The 22,914-nt window shown below is 32.6% G+C and overlaps 3 protein-coding genes across 6 annotated transcripts; 1 reads left to right on the top strand and 2 right to left on the bottom strand.

Moving 5' to 3' along the window:
* Positions 1-2,798: 2,798 nt before the first annotated feature.
* LOC142520637 (pentatricopeptide repeat-containing protein At2g03880, mitochondrial-like) lies at positions 2,799-7,383 on the bottom strand. 3 transcript variants are annotated; one of them, XM_075623701.1, is made up of 4 exons: positions 4,068-7,383; positions 3,811-3,901; positions 3,607-3,745; positions 2,799-3,287 (listed from the first exon to the last, which is right to left on the bottom strand). In XM_075623701.1, the coding sequence occupies exon 1, from the start codon at positions 7,147-7,149 to the stop codon at positions 4,180-4,182; it is 2,970 nt and encodes a 989-aa protein (XP_075479816.1). In that variant the 5' UTR covers positions 7,150-7,383; the 3' UTR covers positions 2,799-3,287; positions 3,607-3,745; positions 3,811-3,901; positions 4,068-4,179. The 3 variants fall into 3 exon arrangements, with proteins under 3 accessions (XP_075479816.1, XP_075479815.1, XP_075479814.1); XM_075623700.1 differs by having other exon boundaries at positions 2,800-3,287; positions 3,607-3,705; XM_075623699.1 differs by having other exon boundaries at positions 2,800-3,287; positions 3,607-3,660.
* A 946-nt stretch (positions 7,384-8,329) lies between these two features.
* Positions 8,330-12,679, bottom strand: LOC142520406 (uncharacterized). Its single transcript, XM_075623390.1, has 5 exons — positions 12,592-12,679; positions 11,621-12,296; positions 11,421-11,498; positions 10,774-10,839; positions 8,330-8,371 (listed from the first exon to the last, which is right to left on the bottom strand). Exons 1-5 carry the CDS (start codon positions 12,645-12,647, stop codon positions 8,330-8,332), a joined length of 918 nt encoding a protein of 305 aa, XP_075479505.1. The 5' UTR covers positions 12,648-12,679.
* Positions 12,680-18,597: 5,918 nt separating this feature from the next.
* Positions 18,598-22,470, top strand: LOC142521493 (heparanase-like protein 2). Of its 2 annotated transcripts, XM_075624698.1 has the most exons (10): positions 18,598-19,030; positions 19,508-19,721; positions 19,804-19,840; positions 19,937-20,120; positions 20,225-20,373; positions 20,501-20,734; positions 20,903-21,092; positions 21,205-21,330; positions 21,411-21,510; positions 21,905-22,470. In XM_075624698.1, the coding sequence occupies exons 2-10, from the start codon at positions 19,512-19,514 to the stop codon at positions 22,292-22,294; spliced, it is 1,620 nt and encodes a 539-aa protein (XP_075480813.1). In that variant the 5' UTR covers positions 18,598-19,030; positions 19,508-19,511; the 3' UTR covers positions 22,295-22,470. The 2 variants fall into 2 exon arrangements, with proteins under 2 accessions (XP_075480813.1, XP_075480812.1); XM_075624697.1 differs by having other exon boundaries at positions 18,598-19,721.
* The last annotated feature ends 444 nt before the right edge of the window (positions 22,471-22,914 follow it).

Genomic DNA, 22,914 nt, shown 5'->3' with positions numbered 1-22,914 from the left:
TGAATTAGAAGTAGAAAGCAGAGAGCTATTAAGTAAGAGTCACTGACAGAGAGGTTAGATTTTGACAGACTTGTCACTGACCCATTGCACATTGTCAGAATAGGCTTAGTCTTGGTAGATACGCCAAGGCACTGGACGTTTGGTATATCGTTATGCTTCAGATACAGATAGCATTCTATTCGATATAGATTAGACCAAAGTCCAGAAATAAGAACGTACCGCCACTGCGACTGGTAGTAGTAGGTGGGAGACTTGTTACGTTCTTATTCACCGGGATCCATAGATTAGAATGAGAGATGAGTCGAGTTTTAGATATTGAGACTAGAATTTGATTTACAGATCTGTATTGATTTATGTTTCGTAGATTACGATTCATGTTTTATTTACAGACTGGTATGGATACATGTTGTTTGATTATGCTACATGTGATAAGATATAATTCATGCTTTTATGTTAATTCAGTTAACTGCATGTATACATTATTTATACTGGGATTTATTCTCACCGGATTATCCGGCTGTTGTCTTGTTTGTATGTGTGCATGACAACAGATGGAGCAGAATCAGGGTCAAGAGGATGATGAGAGATCGAGATTAGAGTGGTGATTCCGGACTTGGATGTAGACTTGGTTTAATACTGGAAATTAGTAGTTGAACCTTAGACTAGTTTGAATAATTGTTGTACATTATTGTACTTTTATACTGAGATGTATATTAGTTAAATTCCATTACGTTCCGCACTTATATTTTAAAAAGAAAAATTTTTAGACCATGTTTATCTTAACTGATAATTAAATCCCAAAGATGATTAAGAAGATGATTAGCGTCCGGGTCCCCACAAGTCTCTCCCCAAAAGAAGAGGCCAACTATATATATATATATATATATATATATATATATATATATATATGACTTCTAATTTTGAATTTTCCAATCTACACTTATTCATTTAATGTAGCAAATTAAATCAATAATTTTTTTTATGGGTTCTTTTATAATTTATTGTCTATCTTAAATGCCTTTGGATATTAATTCATATTGAATTTATCAATTTACCCATAATTTTTTTTTGTTGCTAACTAAAATTTGTTACTAAAATTAGTGTATTTCTTCATGGTTGCTAATTAATATTTAATATTCATATCTTTTCTTTTATTTTATAAATTGATTTAAATAATAGTTAAATAAATAGTGACTCAATAATTTAATGATTTCATTTATGATTCACAATGTATTATGATAATATTTTAGATAATAATATTTTTAAAATTAAAGTTTCTATTATTATATATTTTGTTATCAATTTTCAATTGCGTTCTAAACATAATATAAAGTATGGTTATATTAGCATTATTCTATTACGAAATCATCGTATATAATATATTGATTTGTTATATTGTTTGTTCTTTTCAACATATTAATTAATTTCAAATTGTATATGATGAAACTACATACATAAAAAAATATTTTTTCTCTTTTCTACATATTAATTAATTTATCATTATATATGATGAATTTACATATATAAACTATTTTTCACATTTCAAAATAACAAAATTGTTATTTAATATTACTCACTTATTAAATTAACTAAGTTATGTTTATTAATTCATTGTGCATTATACTATGATTGCAACTTACTGAAGCATATGTGATGACATAGAGTGATCACCCTATGTGTTTAAATTATTATTAGTAATTAAAACTACTTTGTGTTCGATGAAATTATTTGATTAGTGAGAACAAATTAAATTTAGAAAATGATTTCTAAAATGTAAAATAACAACTATATCATATTTGTTAAGTGCAATAATTGTTTATGTAAGGTATAACAATCCAAATGTGACGTTTGAGTTGTTTTACTATTTTAAAAGATTTTAGTTAATGTTGCATCGTTACCCCGGTTATAACTTTTGGTAAAGTAGCAAATACATGATCTTACAATTGATATATATATAAGAGTCAAAGTCATGAGATCGATTCTCATAGATTGCAATTAGTGTGATTATTGATATTGTTGGAGTGCAATAATTGTCCTTGTTGGATACATCGATGAAATCATGATAATTGAGCTACTATACCATTTAAAATATTTGAGTTGATGTGTAATATCTATTTTATAAAAGGAAAAAGTTAAACAAAATTTGCAAGGAGTTAAAAGTTAGCAAAAACACAATTGATATTTAACTTAATAACAAGTTTAGGGGTTTTATTTTAACATAATTATGATAATTTAGTTAATTAAGAGAATTTTATTTGATAATCACTGTATGCACTCCATTTAAATACATTGTGATTTTGGTTTTAGTAAAATTTACTATTCTCTTAATTTTATTTTTATTGTTTTTCATTGCGAATGATATTTGGATGAAAAATATATTTGTTAATTTGAGAGAGCTGTCATTATGTTATAATCATGTAAATTGAAAAATGTTATATAAATAAGTGAATATATTTGATTTATCGTCATGATGTATTTTTATTTATTGTGTTTTAATATATTTAGATTAATAAATACTAATAAACAAGATGTTATTCAAACAATTTTAAAAATTATTAATTATCTAAATCTCGTTATTATATTTTTCATTATTAATCACCTATTTAAATCTCTTGTATTTTTCATTATTAATTACCCACGTGCATCGCAGATGATCATTCTAAAAAAGTTCAAAACCGTAACCGGACTAACCAATTTGATCAATTTTTCTGAAAATTAGAACCTATTTGCCGAAATATACTAGTCAAGTTTACGAATTAGATTGATTGATTATTTATGACTCAAATCACAGAGACTACATTTATCCTTTGACGAAAACCACCAGAGACAAGAAAAACATCTTTATTTTTGTCCTTGGGCTTCTTCACCAATGCATCAATTCCAGGAGAAAGTCCAAACAAAACAATCACATGCATCAATATTTTGGTTGAGAAATATGTCATTTATTCTTCTTGTCATGAAACTAGATGGTTGTTTTGAGGTATACAGCACATATAAATTCTGTTTGCCTCTAACGTATTGACAAACGAGAAGCACATACATAACAATCCAACATTCCCCTCGCTCAAATGCATGTAAATAAACAATCATTTCAAATCTATCACATCTTCTTCAAGATGATCCAAAAATGACTATAAAAGAAAAGAAAAGAAAAGAAAACGGCATGCCAGGTTTCGTGCTTTGGAGGTCTCTTCTCGAGGAAATATTTCACCTGAGAGAGTGACGGAGCGAAAAGAGATAATCTGGCAGCCAATGCCTGCTCAAAAGGAACGGAGCCACTCATTGCCCTAGCATAACCAACAAATTAAAATAAACTCAAATTCCATCGATGGGGTAACCAGAAAAGACAAGAAAAGAAATATGAACAATAAAAATGACTTAAGAAATGAAATTTAATCAATTTCAAGTAAACAAAAGGTTTGAGAAATTTTCAATGGATAATGAATGAATTTGACAATTAACTAGCAGTTCATATACCAAAATGAGTCTTATTTCATTTTCAAGTAAATTATATATCAATCGACTCATTTTCATCGTTCAGATATCAGTTAGTAGTAAAAATAATCTGTGTTCTAATTTAACTCAACATTCTAACAGGAGTCTTACCTCATGGAGATAAATATGATTGAATCAATGGTTGATACCCACCGTTGAAGCAATCTGTGAGAAACACCAAGCAAAGTTGTAATAGCTGACCGGGAGACTCTAACAGAGCAACCAAATGCAGTCAATTCCAGAGAAAAACCTTCAGCATATATAACAATTAATTTATGGTCCGCTGTAAAATTTCATAAACAATAGACTTTGTACCTGGCACACAATCATCAAAATGTGCGCACTTCCCCTTCCAGAGATAATAAGCAAGAATTATCAAATTATCTCACAAACAATAGCAGTTCATCTGCACATATAAAAGACATAGAGACGACTATAAATAAGATAACCAACACCAATATGGTAATTTACTAAGTCTTTATGTAAATCGAAATCAACTTAACAGAAAATGATGACTGTGCATTAGCCCATTTTCGAAGAACAACAAAAATAATTAAAGGGTGTAATGAGACCTGGATTATCCGTACTTCCGAGAGGACGATCTGATATTGGCAAAACCCAATCTGTCACTTTGACTCAATACTTCTTGACTTTAGTAGCAAGTGAATCTTACTGTTTATAAAGTTACCAATAATCTTTACATGAACAAAAACCATTGCGGAAGTAGTGGAAGCGTCTGGTATCACGAACAGCGATTTCTTGATTTATGATCCTCGAGGCAAACTTCATATATTCATGGCAGTCTCCACATATGCGAAGATTTTTGAATATTCTAATTTTTCCGCTTTTGACCTCTCTTGTAAGAGCAAAACCCAAAGCCAACCTTTCACTATGATGAAAAAGGTTCTCTCTTTTTTCATTGTCTGGCACATTATGAAGTACATAATCCGTATTTGGTACATAGCCTGCCACAGCAAGCCTCTGTCCCAACTCTTCCAACTTCTGATGGATATCCAGTACACATGGATGTGTCGCATCTTGAGATAAGAAAACATGAACTTGAGCATCAATCTCTACCCAGCTGCACCCAGGTTCTTTTTTAATGCCCTTACTGGACATGGATGCTCGAATACGCGACACGTCATCCCACATTCTTCTACTAGCGTAAATATTAGATAGCAAGATGTAGTTTGAACCTGTTTCTGGATCAATTTGAAAAAGTTTCTCAGCAGCTCTTTCACCTAATTTGACATTTCCATGAGCTCTACATGCCCCAAGAACGTTCTCCCAGATCAAAGCATTTGGTGTTAGTTCCATGCCATCAATGAGGTTTTCAACTTCATCGAATTTTCCTGCTCTACCAAACATATCCACCATACAAGCATAATGTTCAATACACGGAGATGTTCCAAACAATTCTCTCATGGAGTAAAAATGTTTTTTCCCTTCTTCAACCAAACCCAAGTGGCTGCATGCTGCAAGGATTCCGACAAAAGTGACCACATCAGGCAACACATTTTCCTTCATCATTGTCCTGAATGCTTGAAGAGCCTTATCGTCCTGTCCATGCTGAGAATATGCACATATAATTGTGTTCCATATAACGGTGTCATCTAACTGAGTGTCACTAAACAATGACTCAGCGGCATCAATATGCCCACATTTCCCATACATATCAATCAATGCACTTGCTACAAACATGTCATCTGACTGACCAGCCTTAACGGCGAGAGAGTGTAATTGTCGGCCAATCTCAAGGCTTGCAATCTCAGACGAGCCATTCAAACAACTAGCAAGTGTGAATTCATTTGGAGTAAAACCATCTCTCCGCATCTGATTGAAGCATTGGACACTTTTTTCAGCTTGATTGGTCTGTGAATAACCGGAAATTAACACGGTCCAAGTGAAGATGTCTTTCTCATTTAATCTATTAAAAATAACTTCAACATCTTCCATGCACCCGCACTTGGCATACATGTCAATTAAAGCAGTTCCCACATATGCATCATCATCAAAACTATCTTTAATTACGAGCGAGTGCACTTGTTTCCCGAATTCAATATTCAAGAGGCTGGAACAAGACCTCAGAGTGCTAATGAATGAGTACAGGTTAGGCCTGTAACCTTCTGTAAGCATCTGCTTGAAAATTCTGTTTCCTTGATCAGAAGTTTTCTCATCATGGAATCCAGATAAAAGGGCATTCCAAGAAACTACATCCCATTTCGTCATTCTGTTAAAAATATCATACCCATCATAAATTGATCGAAATTTCATATACATAGAAATCAATGCATTACTGACCAAATCATCATAATCAAAACCAAATTTGTGAGCACAAGCATGAATGCTTTCACCATATTTTAGGTCACCCAAATCAGTGGCCGCACTGATAATACTGGCAAAGGTGAACTGATTGGGCCTCACACCAGAATGCCTCATCAAGCAGAACAATTTGGCTGCTTCTTCCTTTTGACCTTGTTGATCGAGGACACTGATAATAGAACTCCAAGCGACTATATCAGGATCTTTGATCCCCTTGAACACTTTAAGGGCATCATTTACCAAACCACTTTTTGAGTACATATTAACCAGGCTACAACTGACAAAATCATCAAGCTGACCCCCAACCTTGATCACCATTGAATGGATGGCCCGTCCACCTCTAAAATTACTGGAACAGGCAACTCCCTTCAAAATTATTGACAATGTGTAATTACTAAACCTCATTTCTAGCTCTGACATTTCGCAAAACAATTGTAAAACTGCCTCTCCATTTCCTGCCTGTGCATAACCGTTAAGCAAAGCATTCCACGACACAGCATTTTTCTCTGGCATCAAACTGAAAACATCATCTGCATATTCCATCTCCCCACATTTGGCATAAAGATCAATTAAAATGGAACCAACAAAAACATCTGAAAGCCTGCCAATTTTAACCACTTCTGCATGCAACTGTTTCCCAAGCTCCAAATCAGAGATCATTGAACAACCCTTCAAAACTGTCGCCAAAGTAAACTCATTGGGTCTCACATCCTCCCTCCTCATCTCACAGAACAGCTCAACACTTTCCACTCCATACCCTCGAGCTACAAACCCTGAGATCAAAGCCGTCCAAGATACAACTTCTTTCGTTGGCATTTGCTCAAAGACATTTCTTGAAACCTCCAAAGCCCCACATTTTGCGTAGAAATTAATCAAAGAAATCCATAAATGCACATCAGGCTTGGTCTCGCACCTAACGATACGGCCATGAATCGCTTTACCGCCAGCCAAACACAACTCGTTCGAGCAATTTTTCAGCATTTCGGAATACCATATAAGCCTAGCTTTAACATCTCTCCCAGAAAAGCAGCTCAAACTTATAGCCCCATCAGATGAACGCTCCATACAAGGAGTCTGATGTTCTTTAAACCCATTGACAAGTACAAATCTTTTCCGGTTTCTTTCACAACTAAACCCGTCATCGAGCATTTCCGTAGTTCTTACAGCGGAAGCACCAAGGGAAGAGCGGGAGCAAAACCAAGAAAACCGATTCTTTTTACTCGGGCATTGCGTTGAACATCTTCTGGGCAATCGATGAGCAGTTAAAAGAACACCCCGGATAACATTAGAGGGATGGTTGAGCATCGGTAGAGACGCGAAATCGCGTCCCATTAAAAAAACTAAAACCACCTCCTCTGGTCGCAGAAGCTCCGCAGCAAAACTTTATATGGAGAATTGATAACCCACCAAATACAACGGATTACAAACTACCCGAAATGGAAGCAGGAAAAGAGCAATTTCGACAGAATTTGATTGCCAATCCATGTTCGAGTTATCTATCCGGAGCACAAGTGCGGAAGAAGAAGATGATGGCGAGCTGGATATATTTTGGATTTTGGGTCTCTTGTTTTCTTTTTCTCATAACATTAAATAAGTTTTATTTAAAAAAATCTATATTAAAATAAAATTTTAGAAATATTTTTCTAATAATTAATAAGACAGACATTTTCTAAATACAATATGCAACTGATCATGTAAAGCAAGAGAATACACAGATTCTGAAAACGAGTAGACGAGGAAAAACTTTATATCGTCTCTATACAAAACCCTAATTAAATGTGCACGAAAAATCTATAATTAAAATTGTATCATGTATGTTGATGACTTATAGCTCATCTGACATAATGATCTTAAATTTGATATGAGAATCGAGTTTGAGACTCAATTATAACAAACATCATCTCACTGCATCACATACATCGCACCGTGAGGTTTTCGTGCAATTTCGAAAGAAAATCGAGTGACACGCTGTACTATTTTATATATGACTTTCAATGGCCTATTTATAAATACTGATTACTTGATGAAAATCATCTATTACAGACTGATAAAGAATCCATGCTAGACGAGGTGATCGAGTACTTAAAACAACTCCAAGCACAAGTTCAAATGCTGAGCAATGCAAGAGCCATGCCGCCCCAAATGGTGATGCCTTTAGGGATGCAACAACAACAACTTCTTCAAATGTCGCTTTTGGGACGAATGGGACTCGGAATGGGAATGGGGCTGGTTGGCATGGGGATCGTCGATGTCAACAACTTGGCGCGAACCATGCCCCAACCTATTACGCCCCTCCTACTCCACCGAACCATGCCTTTCAGCACCACCGGCCCTTCATTTGTATCACCACCCTTCCCCGTGCCTTCACTAGTTAAGTCTCTCACTCAATTGAAACCCAAAGTTAACGCCGCCGATATCAATAGATCTATGCCTGATTTCCATTAATTTAATATGTTCATGATCTGCTTCAGCAATCTATGAACATGGATTCCTACAACAGAATCGCGAGTCTCTACAAGCAACAGGCCATCCAACCATCAAAGAAACCAGATAGCTAGTTTACCATGCCAAAACAATATGTAAACTTTCATCACATCCAACAGGTGGACGTTGGTGCTCACTTAAGTGTCCACGGCGAGTGCGATCAAATCTATACGTATATATATTATGTTATTATGTATGCATAAGTGCAAATATATGAAAAGAGATTACAAATAGTTCAGTTTTAGTTTAGTTTTTTTTATGGCAGTAGTGATTGTAGTTGAAGAAATTATAAAGAATGTTATATGACAGCAGATTTTCTAAACTTTTTTGTTTGTTTTTTTTATTCTCTTTGTCCAAAAATTGATCTTCCTTTTAATTTTTTACATCTTCAGACATAATTATTACTTTTAGCTAAGTTTTTCATCTTTTCATAATTACTATCTGAATAAAATAACTATTTTTAACTCCAATTATCGCAAAACTCTGATGAAACGCGTTAGATGAAATAAGTATTTTGAATCTTATCATTTGCACCAAACGACACATGAGAGCTAATCACATCGATCGACCCCCCAGGGGGATCGTGATGGATTAAAACTCCATAAATGGGAACTGCTATATGTCTCCAATGAACTCGTTTTCAACGAACGGGACCAATAAAATCTTCATGCCAAGAGATACCTACCAATGTTGATTGAAACTTGGTATGGTTTGCAAAATAACGACATATACGTATTATGAATTATTATTGTAAAAGTTCGTCTGATATTGTTGATATGGTCACTCGGATATTTAAGTACATCATGATATGTAACTCTCACGGTAATATATTATAGATAATACAAATAACTGACGATTTTGATTGGTATCCATAATCGTTATTGCATATGTCCTTTAAACGACGACTAATATACTTTAAACGTCATCACCGACGCTCTTCTCATTTTTGGGAGAATTGGGAAGAAACTTGAATCGTTCTTCATTGTCAGCAATTGATTTGAAGCATGGAAACGTGGAAAAATAAATTCTATTTATTTAGCCTTTTTTTATTAATCTTGAAAGCTATGGTTACAATTTAATTACTTGTTAGATCTCTTTTATCAAACTGAAAATTATTTTTCATTAGTTTTTTAATAGATAAATTTATTTATTTGGGACCATCAACATTGATTTGAATTTTTTTTAATTGACGTTAAATTTATTTAGAATATATTAAATTTTTTTTTAGAATTTGATTTGATAACCATGTAATTAAATTATTCGAAGTCGAATTTGTACGCATATTTTATATTTTCAAATATTAACGGAAGAACTAGCTTCCTATGCTGAGTGATGGAATGAAAGGAGTTTAATAAATTTAACAAAACATATAATGACCTAAAATTTTGCCGTAAAATTTTCAGCTCCATGTAGCAAATGTACAAGAGAAGAATGTTAATTGTCCCACGTCGATTAAATAAAATTCATGAGACTTGCATATATGGGTTTTGACAATCCTCCAACCTTGATACACGGATCATATGTTGTGCATAGGACAACATCACTTTGTGTTATTCTATTTTTTTCTTGGTTTTAATTGGCCTTGCAAAACACGACCCAAATTGTATTACTATTAAAATTTAAAAATCAAAAAATAATTCAATGATAAATAATTGAATAACTTTACTTAAAAAATTAAACTAGAATTATATGTATATATATTAAATTATATTATAATTGAATTTATGTTATAGGAAATAATGTATATAATTTATTTCTATTAATTTAAATTAACTATTTTAAAATTAGATATTATTATATTAGTAATAATATTTTTACTTGTTAACAAATTTTTCATATAAAAAAAAATTCTACCCCGACCTTAAAAAATGTTTACTTGTCAAAAAAAATTTATAGTTGTTAACTTACAATTTTTACAAATCAAATAAATTTTAAATATCAAATTCAAGCAATAAACGTGTGATATTAGGAGTCGTTCTACTAATATTTTCAATAAGGAGCTGCATTTAGAAAAATACAATGTCATGAACCTTGTGATAAACAGAGGATCCGTGTCCCGATTATTTAAGGATCCGTGTATAAATGTCAATATTTTTACTTAGTGGCACAACAGAGGATCTGTGTCCCGATTATTTAAAGATTTAAAGATTATTTATGCAATAAACCAGAATCACGAAATTCTCAAAAAGAGTTATAAATCAATTATCGTAAAATTCTCTTTTAGTGCATTTTAGACTCATATCATCTACAAATAAAATATTTCTTTATTTTTATTTATACTTTCAAATATTTAAACAATCATATTACTCCTATCATAAAAGTAAATATATAATAATAAATACTATATATTTAAATAAGTATTCCTCATTATTTAAATATATAAGTTTAAAATATATTTCTAAAATTATACTTTATAATAATAAATAAAAAATATATATGAATCCAATAAATTGTTCAAGTGTATATACTTACCTTGTTGGCATTAGGCACCAACTTCTGCAGAGCCTTCATCTTCTCGTTGATCTTGTCTCTGCGTCTCTAGTACCATGCATTATATTGAAGACAAGCAGTTAATTAGTAACATTTCGAAACCGATTCGGGAAAAAAAAAAGGCAAGAATTTAAGTAATATTTCGAAGCCGATTTGAATATTTTTGTTGTTGTTACGAATAAACAAGATTTATACTATGATATGTTCGTCCTCATTTTTAAATTTATTCTGAAATAAATCATCAATAAACACGATATTGCATTAAATAAAAGAGTCTCACGAATCTTTATCTGTGAGACGGGTGAACCCTACCGATATTCACAATAAAAAGTAATACTCTTAGCATAAAAAATAATATTTTTTCATGTATAACCCAAATAAGATATATATATATCACAAAATACGACACGTAATACCGTCTCACACAAATTTTTGCCTAAATAAAATTGTATTGAGCCACAAATCTTGAAGACGTTTTACAATGAAAAACTTTGTTCTAATCAATTCATATGATAAATTAGTCCACCTATAATTTATTCAAAAAAGTTATTTTTTAAACACACACACACAGATATATATATATATATATATGTTATTAAATATATATATATATATGTATTATTATATACCCTTTCTGACTGATTGTGTACGAGTCGTGCTGCTGTTTGGGATCGAGCGCTTTCCTCTTGATTTCCGAATTCTTCATCCTGATTTTCCATCCAAACGAACGTTATTCATCAAAGTTTTAACCAATTATGGGATCTTAAAAGTAACAAATATCAATTTTTCGAATACAAAAAATATCATTATTCGATACATATTTTTTTACCAAGAAATATTGACAGGCGGAATCATCGGTTGTGTCTGTATTCTCTTCCCAGAAAGTTTCACCTCCACCTGCTGATGATCCCCTTTCTTCCACCTGAAAACAATTTTTTCCCAGATATTTTTCGGAGTCGGATCTTATTCGTTTACTTACCAAACACGAGCTCGAGTTCTCCGTCCTCTTTCCCCCGGAATGATCCCCCATGGAGCATATTTTCAGCCCGGAATATGTAGGCATGGACCCTGTTTTTACCTCATGATCATTGTGCTCCACCAGCATATAGGAACATTTTTCCCTCCACTTTCCACATGAGGATGTTGTCATGGAGCTTATATTGGCTGCAAGGTTCTTCCCCATGTCGATATGTTTGGAGTTTTCCCTCCATTTTATCCCGAAAGATGATGAGGATTTAGAGCTTCCGACCACCCATTTTCCTGCCGATGATGTGGGGATTGAGGCCGAATAAGAAGGGCGTAAATCCCCTCGATGGCGTAGTTGTGTGGTATTGCTGAATGTAGCTTGATGAACTAAAGATTCGAGGGTGTCACTCATTCTAGTACTGCTCCATGTCGGCTTTGTTTGTGGAAGAAGCTGGATCCCTCCATGCCCATGCAAAGGCACTGCTGGTTGACTGTTATAATTGCCCCATGCTAACTCTCCTACTTCATAGTTCATAGACCTAGGTAGCACAACATGGTTAATCAGTTGGGATCAAGTTGTCACAACCAGAAATAATAAAATCGTCTTATCTACATTTTTATATAAAAACATTTGAATTCCGATACAAAAATCAAATAATCGCGACTAAATTCATGAATCCGTCTTTGTATTTCCATTTGTATAAAGATTTGAATTGCAAGGTAAATCTATGGCTAGCTGTATGGATATATAGACAGATTGGAGAAACTATCTCGAAGATAAAACATGTCGATAATGCATGTACATATACCCTATTAATCCCATGTAATTTGTACCATCTACGCGCTCGCGCACATGTATATATCACACAATATGGATGGAGGATATTCATACATGGGAACAGTAAAACTGAGGTTTTCGGGATACTTGGGAGGATATTGTATTGTGGCGCTATGCTGATCTTGATCTCCTTCAATATCTTCTTGCCTTTGTCTTTGTTTTCTTGAATTCCAATCAGGTACTATACAATGACTCATGAGTTAATTCTCTCCCTCTTTCTGAGGAGTAATATACACATAATATTATAATGTAAAATGGGGAATTTGGAATAATTTATACAAATTATATTTTATATTCATGTATGCAATAAATTGGTCCCCTTTGGTTCAAGTTAATTGAGATTTTGACATGATACATGTGGTAGCACGGCATCTTAAACATTAATGGTGCCCAAAGGATAAGTTTTTGTGTTGTACCACTCTTCCTGCTAACGGTGCTGAGTTGACACTGAGGACGGGCTGAGATCGGCTCCCTGTTTATATTTTAATGTATTTTAAACTAAATTCATTTATTTGATGCGTTAGATATAACTTCTCTATCTAAAGTATTCACAAACTCTGTCGAAAACTATGTATTATTTATATATAGAGATTCTGTAACAGAAAAAAATGAGATGAAAAAAACTCAAGTTGGTGAAGCTAACAACAGGGTTGCTTCATCAATTTACAGTCTTACTCCACTAATTTACATTTTTTCGATTTTACTATATTTTTCATAGAAGTACTAACGTGTTGTAGAAAAATGATAATGTGTCACCAAAAATTTTCAGCATTATGACATACATCGCTCACGTATTCGATATCAGATTAGCACTCAGTGAAAATAACTAAAATCGGAAAAAAATCACAAGTTAATGAATTAAGACAGCAAATCAACAGATGTAAGGACAATGTATCACAGCAGAAGAATTTCATTTAACAACAAGTCTGACAGTTTTGTCCCAAAAAAATTTAATATATTTGACAAAGAATGTAAACGCAGGGGTCCTCCTATCATGGAAGTGGCAAATGATTGGTTCATAGGTAGTTGAAAATAAGGATATATAGTGAATGAAATCTGGTACAACTTGAGATCATCTCGTATCCTACCAGGACCATACATATAAATAAATTGAATATATTATCTGATAAAGATACTTTGATTAAATATTTTTCAAATCCAATGTGAATACAAGATTTCAATGAATTAGCTTCATATATTGAAAATCCGATTACATGTTCTACGAAATTCACGTGAATTTATCGTTAAATCTAATCAATGATTCAGAAGATGAAATTTACGTTGAGAATGATAGATTTCAAAGTCTGTCATTTTCTTAAATTCCTCGAACATGAGATATGGAATTATGTGCGTACGGAATTTGGTGCAATGTGATTCGATCCTACGTTCAACAAGTTTATGTCAAGGTGTGACATATTGTGTTTGGTAGTCGATAATCAGCATCGACGTAAAAAGTATGATATCGTGTATGCTATAGACAACTCCGATCCAAATTATAAAAGAAATATAAATTTTGACGTTTTATATAAACAACAAATTTACAAGTTAATATAGGAGATAAAAGTTTTTTAACTTTGATTTATCATCATGAATTTAACTTCATATTATAAGTAGTCTAGCAATATGGGTAATTTTGGAAATTAATATTTTATAAAATTATATTCTATATCTATCTCTTATGCTTTATTAGCCATGAGACCATCGGGATATTTGGTTGAATAAATTTGTGTGAGACGGTCTCACGAGTCGTATTTTGTGAGATATATATCTTATTTGGGTTATCCATGAAAAAATATTACCTTTTATGCTAAGATTATTATTTTTTATTGTGAATATCGGTAGGATTGACCCGTCTCACAGATAAAAATTCGTGAGATCGTCTTACAAGAGATCTACTCATTTTGCTAACTACGATTGAGACCACCGTAGTGATTGAACTGGCAGGCCGGTGTGACCAAAGTGAAATTGGAATGCTGACGACATATTTTTACTCATTTCTACTAATAAAAATTCAAATAAATAATTTTTTACCAATATTATTTTATTTTACGAAAAAATTATTTTATATAAAATTAAAATTTAATAAACATGCATGCCAAAAATCGTCAAGTATATGTAAAATATCGTACCTCTCTTATCTACGAACAAATATTATGAAATTCACCAATTATTGAACTATACTATATGGATGTATAAATAATAATTTCAGTGAAATTAAATGGCTTCCAAATTTAATTCAAAGTTACATGAAATTATATTCTATACATAAATATTGCTCCAATTATAACCCTATCTCTTAATATCATTTCTTGAGGCACCACACCATATTTATATATTCGTTTGACAAATTGAATCATGAAATATATATATTGATATCATTGACATATAAATATTAAACGAGTCGAGTTCGAGGAAACTATTTATTTATTTTCGGGTCCATTTTTTATTACTTTCTTCTAGCCTCTTGTCGACCTGATTTAAAATCGAGATAAAAAATAATTTAATATTTGAACAATACACCAATTGATTTTTAATTATTATTTATTATAATGTACAATGTGTAAAAATATAATAATATTGTTTTTTTAAAAAAAATTATAGGGATGGGGAATGAGACTCGAACCACTATATGTACGAATGAGAAAGTTGTTCTTACTCAAAAAGAACAACTTGAACAAAAATAGTATCAGAGAAGATCACCAGCAGATACTAAAAAATAAGTGTTCTGTAGGGCAAAATGCTATGTGGGTGAGAGTCGCATCTTGAACTTGTAGGACAGAGTTATACATCACGGGAGTCACCACTTGAATTTGTAGGGGTCATCTCTAGATTCCTATTGCTGGTGAGACATCTTGATCTTGTAGGAATCATCTCTAGATTATCGATGCTGGTTAATCGAGGGGCAAGCCGCGATGAGATGGTTGCATTTTGAAAAAATGATGATTGTGATACCCTTGTCCCATATTAGTTGAAAATGAAATTTTAAAATGTTTTATAATGTCTTACAATAGACTAATATAACAATTTGAGCTAACTATTTTCGTAAAAAGTGTGGACGGTTACGAAGTAGTTTCTATATCGGCCTATAATTCAGTCGCGCGAGCCTGAGTCCAGAGCGTGACACATAGTATAATGTGACAAATTATCTTTGCTCATCTTGATAAAGTTTAGGATTTGCATTTTCCCTTATTTGGAAGTTAGTTCTGCCATATTGTGATCAATCGTTATTCAAGCAGAGTGCAAAATCTTTTGATTTCATAAACACAAGCTCCTTGTGTTTTAACACCTTGTCATTATCTGAAATTCCTGCCTTACTTAGACTAGAAAGGCAGGTACCAAAAATTATGTTCCTTCATTATAGTATATTTCTCTGAGAGTTAAAATTTTGTCTTTTCATATCTGCAAGCTCCATTTGATGAACACCTTGCCATGATCTGAAATCCCCGCCTTTTTCGGTATGGTAATATTTTGTTCGCATTTTTTCTACAGGACTCTGGTTTAAGGTTACAGAATAACAACATAGATTCTGGAGCAAATGTAAATACAACCAAGGATGAACGAAAATATAGTGAAAGAACTACTTGATAATCGTTATTCACACATCATCTGCCCTTTGAATGGTGAGTTTTACTCATGTTCTTGACAAGAAAGGGAGGCGCCAGGAATATGAAAATCCCTTGTGATCCAGCAGAATTCGAATATGTTCATTGCAATGTAGAATCTCATGAAGTGATAACGGGTAAAAAAAGGGATTGAAGAACATGGAAAACTGTCTATTTCTGCACAACTATCTTTTCTAAGAAATGCAGCTAGGGGTGTTCATCGGTTCGCTTCGGTTCGGTTCTTGGTTTTTTATTTCGGTTTTTGGGTTTAGAAATATATAATCCGATATCCAAATCATTTTCTTTCGGCTCTGTTCGATTTTCTACCAAAACGGTTCGGTTATTTCAGTTGGTTATTTAAGTTTTGGTACAATTATTTAGATTGATAATATAAATATATTGTAAAATATAATATATTACGTTTTCACATGATTTCTTAATAAAATATTTAAATATAAGATTTAAATTAATTAAACAAACAACAATCAATTAAAAATTATTCAAAATGGTTCTTTATTCACTAAATATCATATCAAAATATATAATATAAATATAAATATAAACAAAATTATTAATTTAATGAAATTTCATTTTTTTTGTTTTGATATATATAATCTGAAATTGAATCAAATAAACTTCCGTTTTAACATTTATATCTGTATTACAAAATTCGGCTTTCGGTTCAGTTTGTAGTTTGGTTTTTTCAGTTTGGATTTTCGGCTTTTCGGTTTTATCCGAAGTTTGAACATCCCAAGATGCAGCTCTACAAATTTCGAAAATTGAGTGAAAAATCCTGAATGACTGGGATTTTTTTTTTTTGACATGATTATGCATGCATGCTTTGTAGAATCTTACCAGTTATCTGTTGTAATTTATTCAAGGTTAGAATAGAAGCCATAATTGATAATTCCATTCTTTGCACGTTGTTGGGAAAATTAAATTTTAAATTTTGAATGAGGAGTGATCGTTATACTTTCATGAACGTTTTTCATTAAAAAAAATTATAAATTCTCATAATATGTTATTGTAGGATCGACCGCTTCCCGTTTTACCAATCGTTCAAACAATACATTTCGATTGTCATTCAGGCTAAATGTGAATCATGTCGGCAGAAAAACATTGGTGGCAGACAACCACACGAACAAAGAGCTCTATAAATAGAGTTTTTTCCCTTCATTAAGAAAGTGTGTATTTTTTTTGTAAATACAGTGAGTGATTATACACTAATAAATATTATAGTGGAATTATTTCATTTTTCATGTGGTTTTTGTCATAATAATTTTTATGCGTTTTTCACGTAAATCTCGGTGTCTAATTTATTCTTTATTTCATATTTATTATCTCAAGTTATCGCATATGGAACCAACAAATCATACCATGACCTTGACTTTTATATCAATTGTAGGACCGAATGCTTGAGTTATAGCTAGTGGTAACAGTGCAACTCAAATATTTGAAACCGTACAACAACTCAAATATCACGTTTCGATTGCTCTACTCAACAAAAATAATTATTACACCCAACACTCATTCTCAATCCACATGAACAAATGTAAACAAACAATATCCATACTATATTACAACAAATTAGAGACATAAAACAACTACTAATGATGTTATGTTATGGTCACAAAATATCATACCACATCTAACATAAAAATTTTCAAAAACCAGATTTTTAAAACATAAATTTACAAAACTATCCTATTAAAATAATTATCTATTAAAAAAGATTATAAAATTTGTCATTAAATTCTTAACTTTAAAATAATCTCAAAATTATACACAGCATCTACACAAAATGGATAATATAAATGAAAATTAACCAGCAATCGAAATTCATGATTTTTTATTTTATTTTTGAATGAGAAGAAATATCATTGTTGTATTAATAATTCTTTAATAGATAATCGAAATCGAAATAACAACCAATATAAATTAAGAAAAATTAAGATACTAATGGAAAAATATTATTTTTTATATCAAAATATTTTTTTCCACATATAGATCAAATCAAGTCACTTCACGAATATAGATATATAATACCGTCTCACAATAAATATATTCTGGTTTGATATATATGCTTTCCCAAGTGATTGATAAACCTACAATTTTATTTTCAGAAATATTTACATATATTTCTCTCTTAAAACTTCTTTTTTCCCCATAAAATAAAACTTCTTTTTACATTATTTTTTTAAAACATACATTATATATATATATATATATATCCAAATATTTATGTGTACATATATATATATATATATACTTTATTAAAAGTGTGTATAAAAGATAATTGATTAATTATCAAAATAAAAGTGATTTTAATATGGAGACGTAACGTTATATTTAAAACTTTATTACGCAATAAATATTTACAGCTGATATCACAAGTGAAAACATCGCGACATTCTTCACAGACAAAACTCCCCAGCATCAAAGTTTTCTGGGGAAGGCAAGTACACCGAGTAGTAGAGAATCTCATTTTGGGATGATAAAGATTTAGGAGAGTGTGGTTATCTAAATATAAATTGAATTCCCACCAAGTTTTTTTTTTTTTTTTACCAAACTCCAATATGTGTTTGATGCTGACAGTGACACCAAATGCTCACTGACCAGACCTCGGATTCCAAAAAAAACTTCGGGATTTGAGATTTAACTTATTCAAGAAACTAGCAATCTTTGTTTGATCGTTGGGGTGGTTTATTGTTTATTAGATTAAAAATCTTGATTCAAAAATGTTCTTTTAAAGCATGGATATGTCGGTGGTGTGCTTTTATCAGTTGAATTGAGCTTCATTGTTGTAATAAAGTGGATCTCTGTGGTTTCTGAGGTGAGTTCTCATCTGGGTTGTGTTTTTTTCTATAATTTTTATTTGATTGGCAGTGGTCGAACTTTTTGTTTGTAATTGTTCAGTAAATTTATGGCACTAAAATTCGGATCATTTTACTTGTTTTCCTTTGCCGTTACTGGTTCCGATAAGAGTTCCGTGGCTTTTCTGTAGAAGATTTTTGTTGCTTTTAGCTGGAATTTCGTGTCTTAAATGAATTTTGTGTTAACTTTGCTTGTACTTCTTGTTTGATGCTGTAGATGTAAAGAAATGAAATCTATTTCTCGTGTTCTTTTATGAATCTTTATGTTTGGTGCTGTAATCCTTGGCATTTAAAGCACATGTTTTAGTTCATTTGTAATGTTCTGAGTAATTGTAAGCGAGGAAGATTTAGAAAGATGATGATATTGTCTGTCTTGGATATTTTGTTGTATTGAACTTTGAATAGGATGAGTTGCCATTTTATGTTCTATGAATCAGGCCAATGGGATTTTGGACCTCGTCGTTGATCTTGCTGGCCTTTCTCCCAACAATTTTAGGCCAGAACTTGGAAGATGCAAGACTTATCATTGACACAAGTACAATAATCACTGAAACAGATGCTAGTTATATTTGTGCTACTATTGATTGGTGGCCTCAAGATAAGTGCAACTACAACAGATGCCCATGGGGATTATCATCCGTTATAAATCTTGTAAGAACTACTTTAACGAGTTTTTTTTGCTGAAATCTAGCTTCCTAAAATGGACGCTGATGGTGTTTTTTCCTTTTGTCAGAACTTATCTCACCCTTTTCTGAACAATGCTGTCCAAGGTATACACTTCCCTACGATAAACTTTGGAAAGTTATATGTGAATTATATGATATGTTATTCTTAGCAACTTACTGTTTCAATTGGTTGCTCCATAGCTTTTAAGAATTTGCGAATCAGAATTGGCGGTTCGCTGCAAGACCAAGTTCTGTATAATGTGGGAAAACTGAATTCGCCTTGCCGCCAATTTAGGAAGGAGAGGGGTGGGTTGTTTGGATTTTCAAAGGGATGCTTACATATGGAGAGGTGGGATGAGCTGAATAACTTTTTCAAGAAGACGGGGTACGATTCAGTATATACATGTGTAGCTGTATATATGCATGCGTGTCCACGAGCATGTCTCTGTTTCAGCAATTAAGCAGCTGATAGGTCTGACTTTGTTGCAGCGCTATTGTGACTTTTGGCCTTAATGCATTATACGGTAGACGTCATATTAGAAGGGGAGTTTGGGGAGGAGATTGGAATTCCGGCAACGCTCGTGATTTCATTAATTACACTATATCCAAAGAGTACCATATAGACTCTTGGGAATTTGGTATAAATCCCTTCTTTCAATCTTTCAAAAATATTTGACTAATTCTTTCATTTGGTCTAAGTTTTGTGAAGGATTTTCCAGCATCATATGCTAGAAACAACTAATTTGTCTCACTTTCACCACGCAGGTAATGAGTTATGCGGCAAAGGTGTTGGGGCTAGTGTTGGTCCTGAGCAATATGGAAAAGATTCAATCCATCTGAACGCTATGGTTAATGAATTGTATAAGAATTTTGGCTCAAAACCTCTTATCTTGGCTCCAGGAGGGTTCTTTGATAAGTTGTGGTTCAAGAAACTACTTCAAATCTCTGGTTCACATGTAGTTGATGTTATATCTCATCATTTGTATAATTTGGGTCCTGGTGGGTACTTTCTTTAAAAAAAATTTAATTATAAATCTTGATCTCTTTAAATATTTTCCTTGCCAGGTTCTTTATTATATCTTAATATTTAATCCTTACAGTTTGCTGTGTTCTTGATGTTATTTCTTAAAAAAAATCTAGTGATCTCTGCCATTAATCACATTGCAGGAAATGATCCTAATCTTGCAAGTAAAATCCTCAATCCTGATCACTTGAACAAGGCATCATTCGTATTCAGCAATATTACATCAACCGTTCAAGTGTATGGCCCCTGGACTTCTGCCTGGATTGGAGAATCAGGAGGCGCCTACAACAATGGTGCTAGGGACATATCAAACACATTTTTGAACAGCTTTTGGTTGGTTTTTAGCCCAGCTTCATTCATTTTATAAAAGAAATCTTCTTACCGAACAAGAGATGAAATTTCAGAATTGAGATTTCTTGTTCACTAAGACAGCGTCTCAATATAGGTATCTAGATCAACTTGGAATGGCAGCAAAGTACAATACTAAAGTATATTGCAGGCAGACTTTGATTGGTGGATTCTACGAACTTCTTAACAAAACTACCTACATTCCAAATCCTGATTATTATAGGTAAGTACTATTCTAGTTGAGTCACACTCATGTTTTTTACGCATATACCTTCACTCGTGTTAAATATCTTTTGGGTATAGTGCACTTCTATGGCATCGGCTTATGGGAAAAGGAGTGCTTGCTGTTAACAGCTATGCATCACCACATTTGCGCACTTATGCTCATTGTTCAAAAGAAAGAGTAAGAACCCTCAATCATTTTCTTTAACTGGGCAGATAGAATGCCAAAGATCTCAATTCTTATTTGACATCAATAATTGACATGATTTTCCTTTGCTTACTTGTTACAAGGAATGAAAATGTCTGTTATGGCATAATGATTGAAACATAATATTCCGGCAGTTTTACAACTAATTTTTTTTAGTTATACTAGTATCTGTAACTATATTTTTTGGCACATCCATAGGTGCCGAGTCCTTTAGCTGTTTTTGTCCCATTTTTCCTGTTTCAATATTTATCGTTTTGATAGGTGGGATGGGAAGGGGAGCCATGCAATCTACTGGCTTGAAGTCTCCACATTTTACTTCCCATTTTGTACAAAAATACTCAATCTATGAAGCTCTTTCTCGTTTCAGGCAGGCATTACCGTACTTCTTATAAATTTAAGCAATCAAACCGTCTACAACATCGAAATTGAATCCAGCAACAACAGCGAGTTACCTGGGAAAGTCCAAACAGGAAGCACAAAAAGATCTTTTGTGCACGGTCTCAAGGAATCAGTGTCATGGATTGGAATAAAGGCAGCGGATGTGAAACTAGTTCGAGAAGAGTATCACTTGACTCCCGAAAACGGTGATCTGCGAAGCAAAACCATGATGTTGAATGATCAACCACTACAATTGACTGAAAAAAGTGATATCCCGAGTTTGGTTCCCACTTTCCGCGATCTGAATTCTCCGTTAACGATTGCTCCTTTGTCGATTAAGTTTGTAGTGTTTCCTAACTTCAATGCTCCAAGTTGCTAATGAAGTTTGATTCACTCAAATATCGCCATTTCCTATGTTGAGTTTGTCATTAGTTAGCCGGTAGTTTGTGTACTTTGTATTTTGGGGTTGTATTTCTGCAAAGAAGTAATAAATGTAAATGGTATTTTATATATTGGCAATTAAAGAAATAGCATATACCATATTTAATGGTTAAAGGGACTTTTGATTGTATCTGATGGTTGAGTAAGGTACTTACTACAAGCAAGATCAGTCAACATATTTGTGTCTGAAAATATTGCAGCAGATGCTGATTTTTAGCTCATGGACATTTCTTGTAAGTTTGTGTCTGAATATTGCAGCAAATGGCAAGTTTTAGCTCACGTTTTTTTCAAATTCTTTTAGATGTATATGTAAATAGTTGGGGTAAATGTGGACCCTTTTGGCTTAAAATTCAAAATAAGTCAAATACTATTTTCAATCCCATATTCGAATTTAAGCTTGAAACTTAAAGTTAACTGTTCAAGTATGGTATGAGGTCCTAGAATCCGAATCTTAACACGAGCATTTAAAACATCACGTTTAAATTTAGAGATATATTGTCTTCGTTACCCCATTTTTTTTTATCAAGTGTGCAAAAATTAGCATATGAGACCCTTGAA

Source organism: Primulina tabacum, chromosome 12, assembly GCF_025594145.1.
Source record: "Primulina tabacum isolate GXHZ01 chromosome 12, ASM2559414v2, whole genome shotgun sequence".
In the NCBI taxonomy this organism is placed as follows: domain Eukaryota; kingdom Viridiplantae; phylum Streptophyta; class Magnoliopsida; order Lamiales; family Gesneriaceae; genus Primulina; species Primulina tabacum.
Note: the sequence above shows the minus strand (reverse complement) of the source record. Positions and strands in the feature narration are given on the sequence as shown.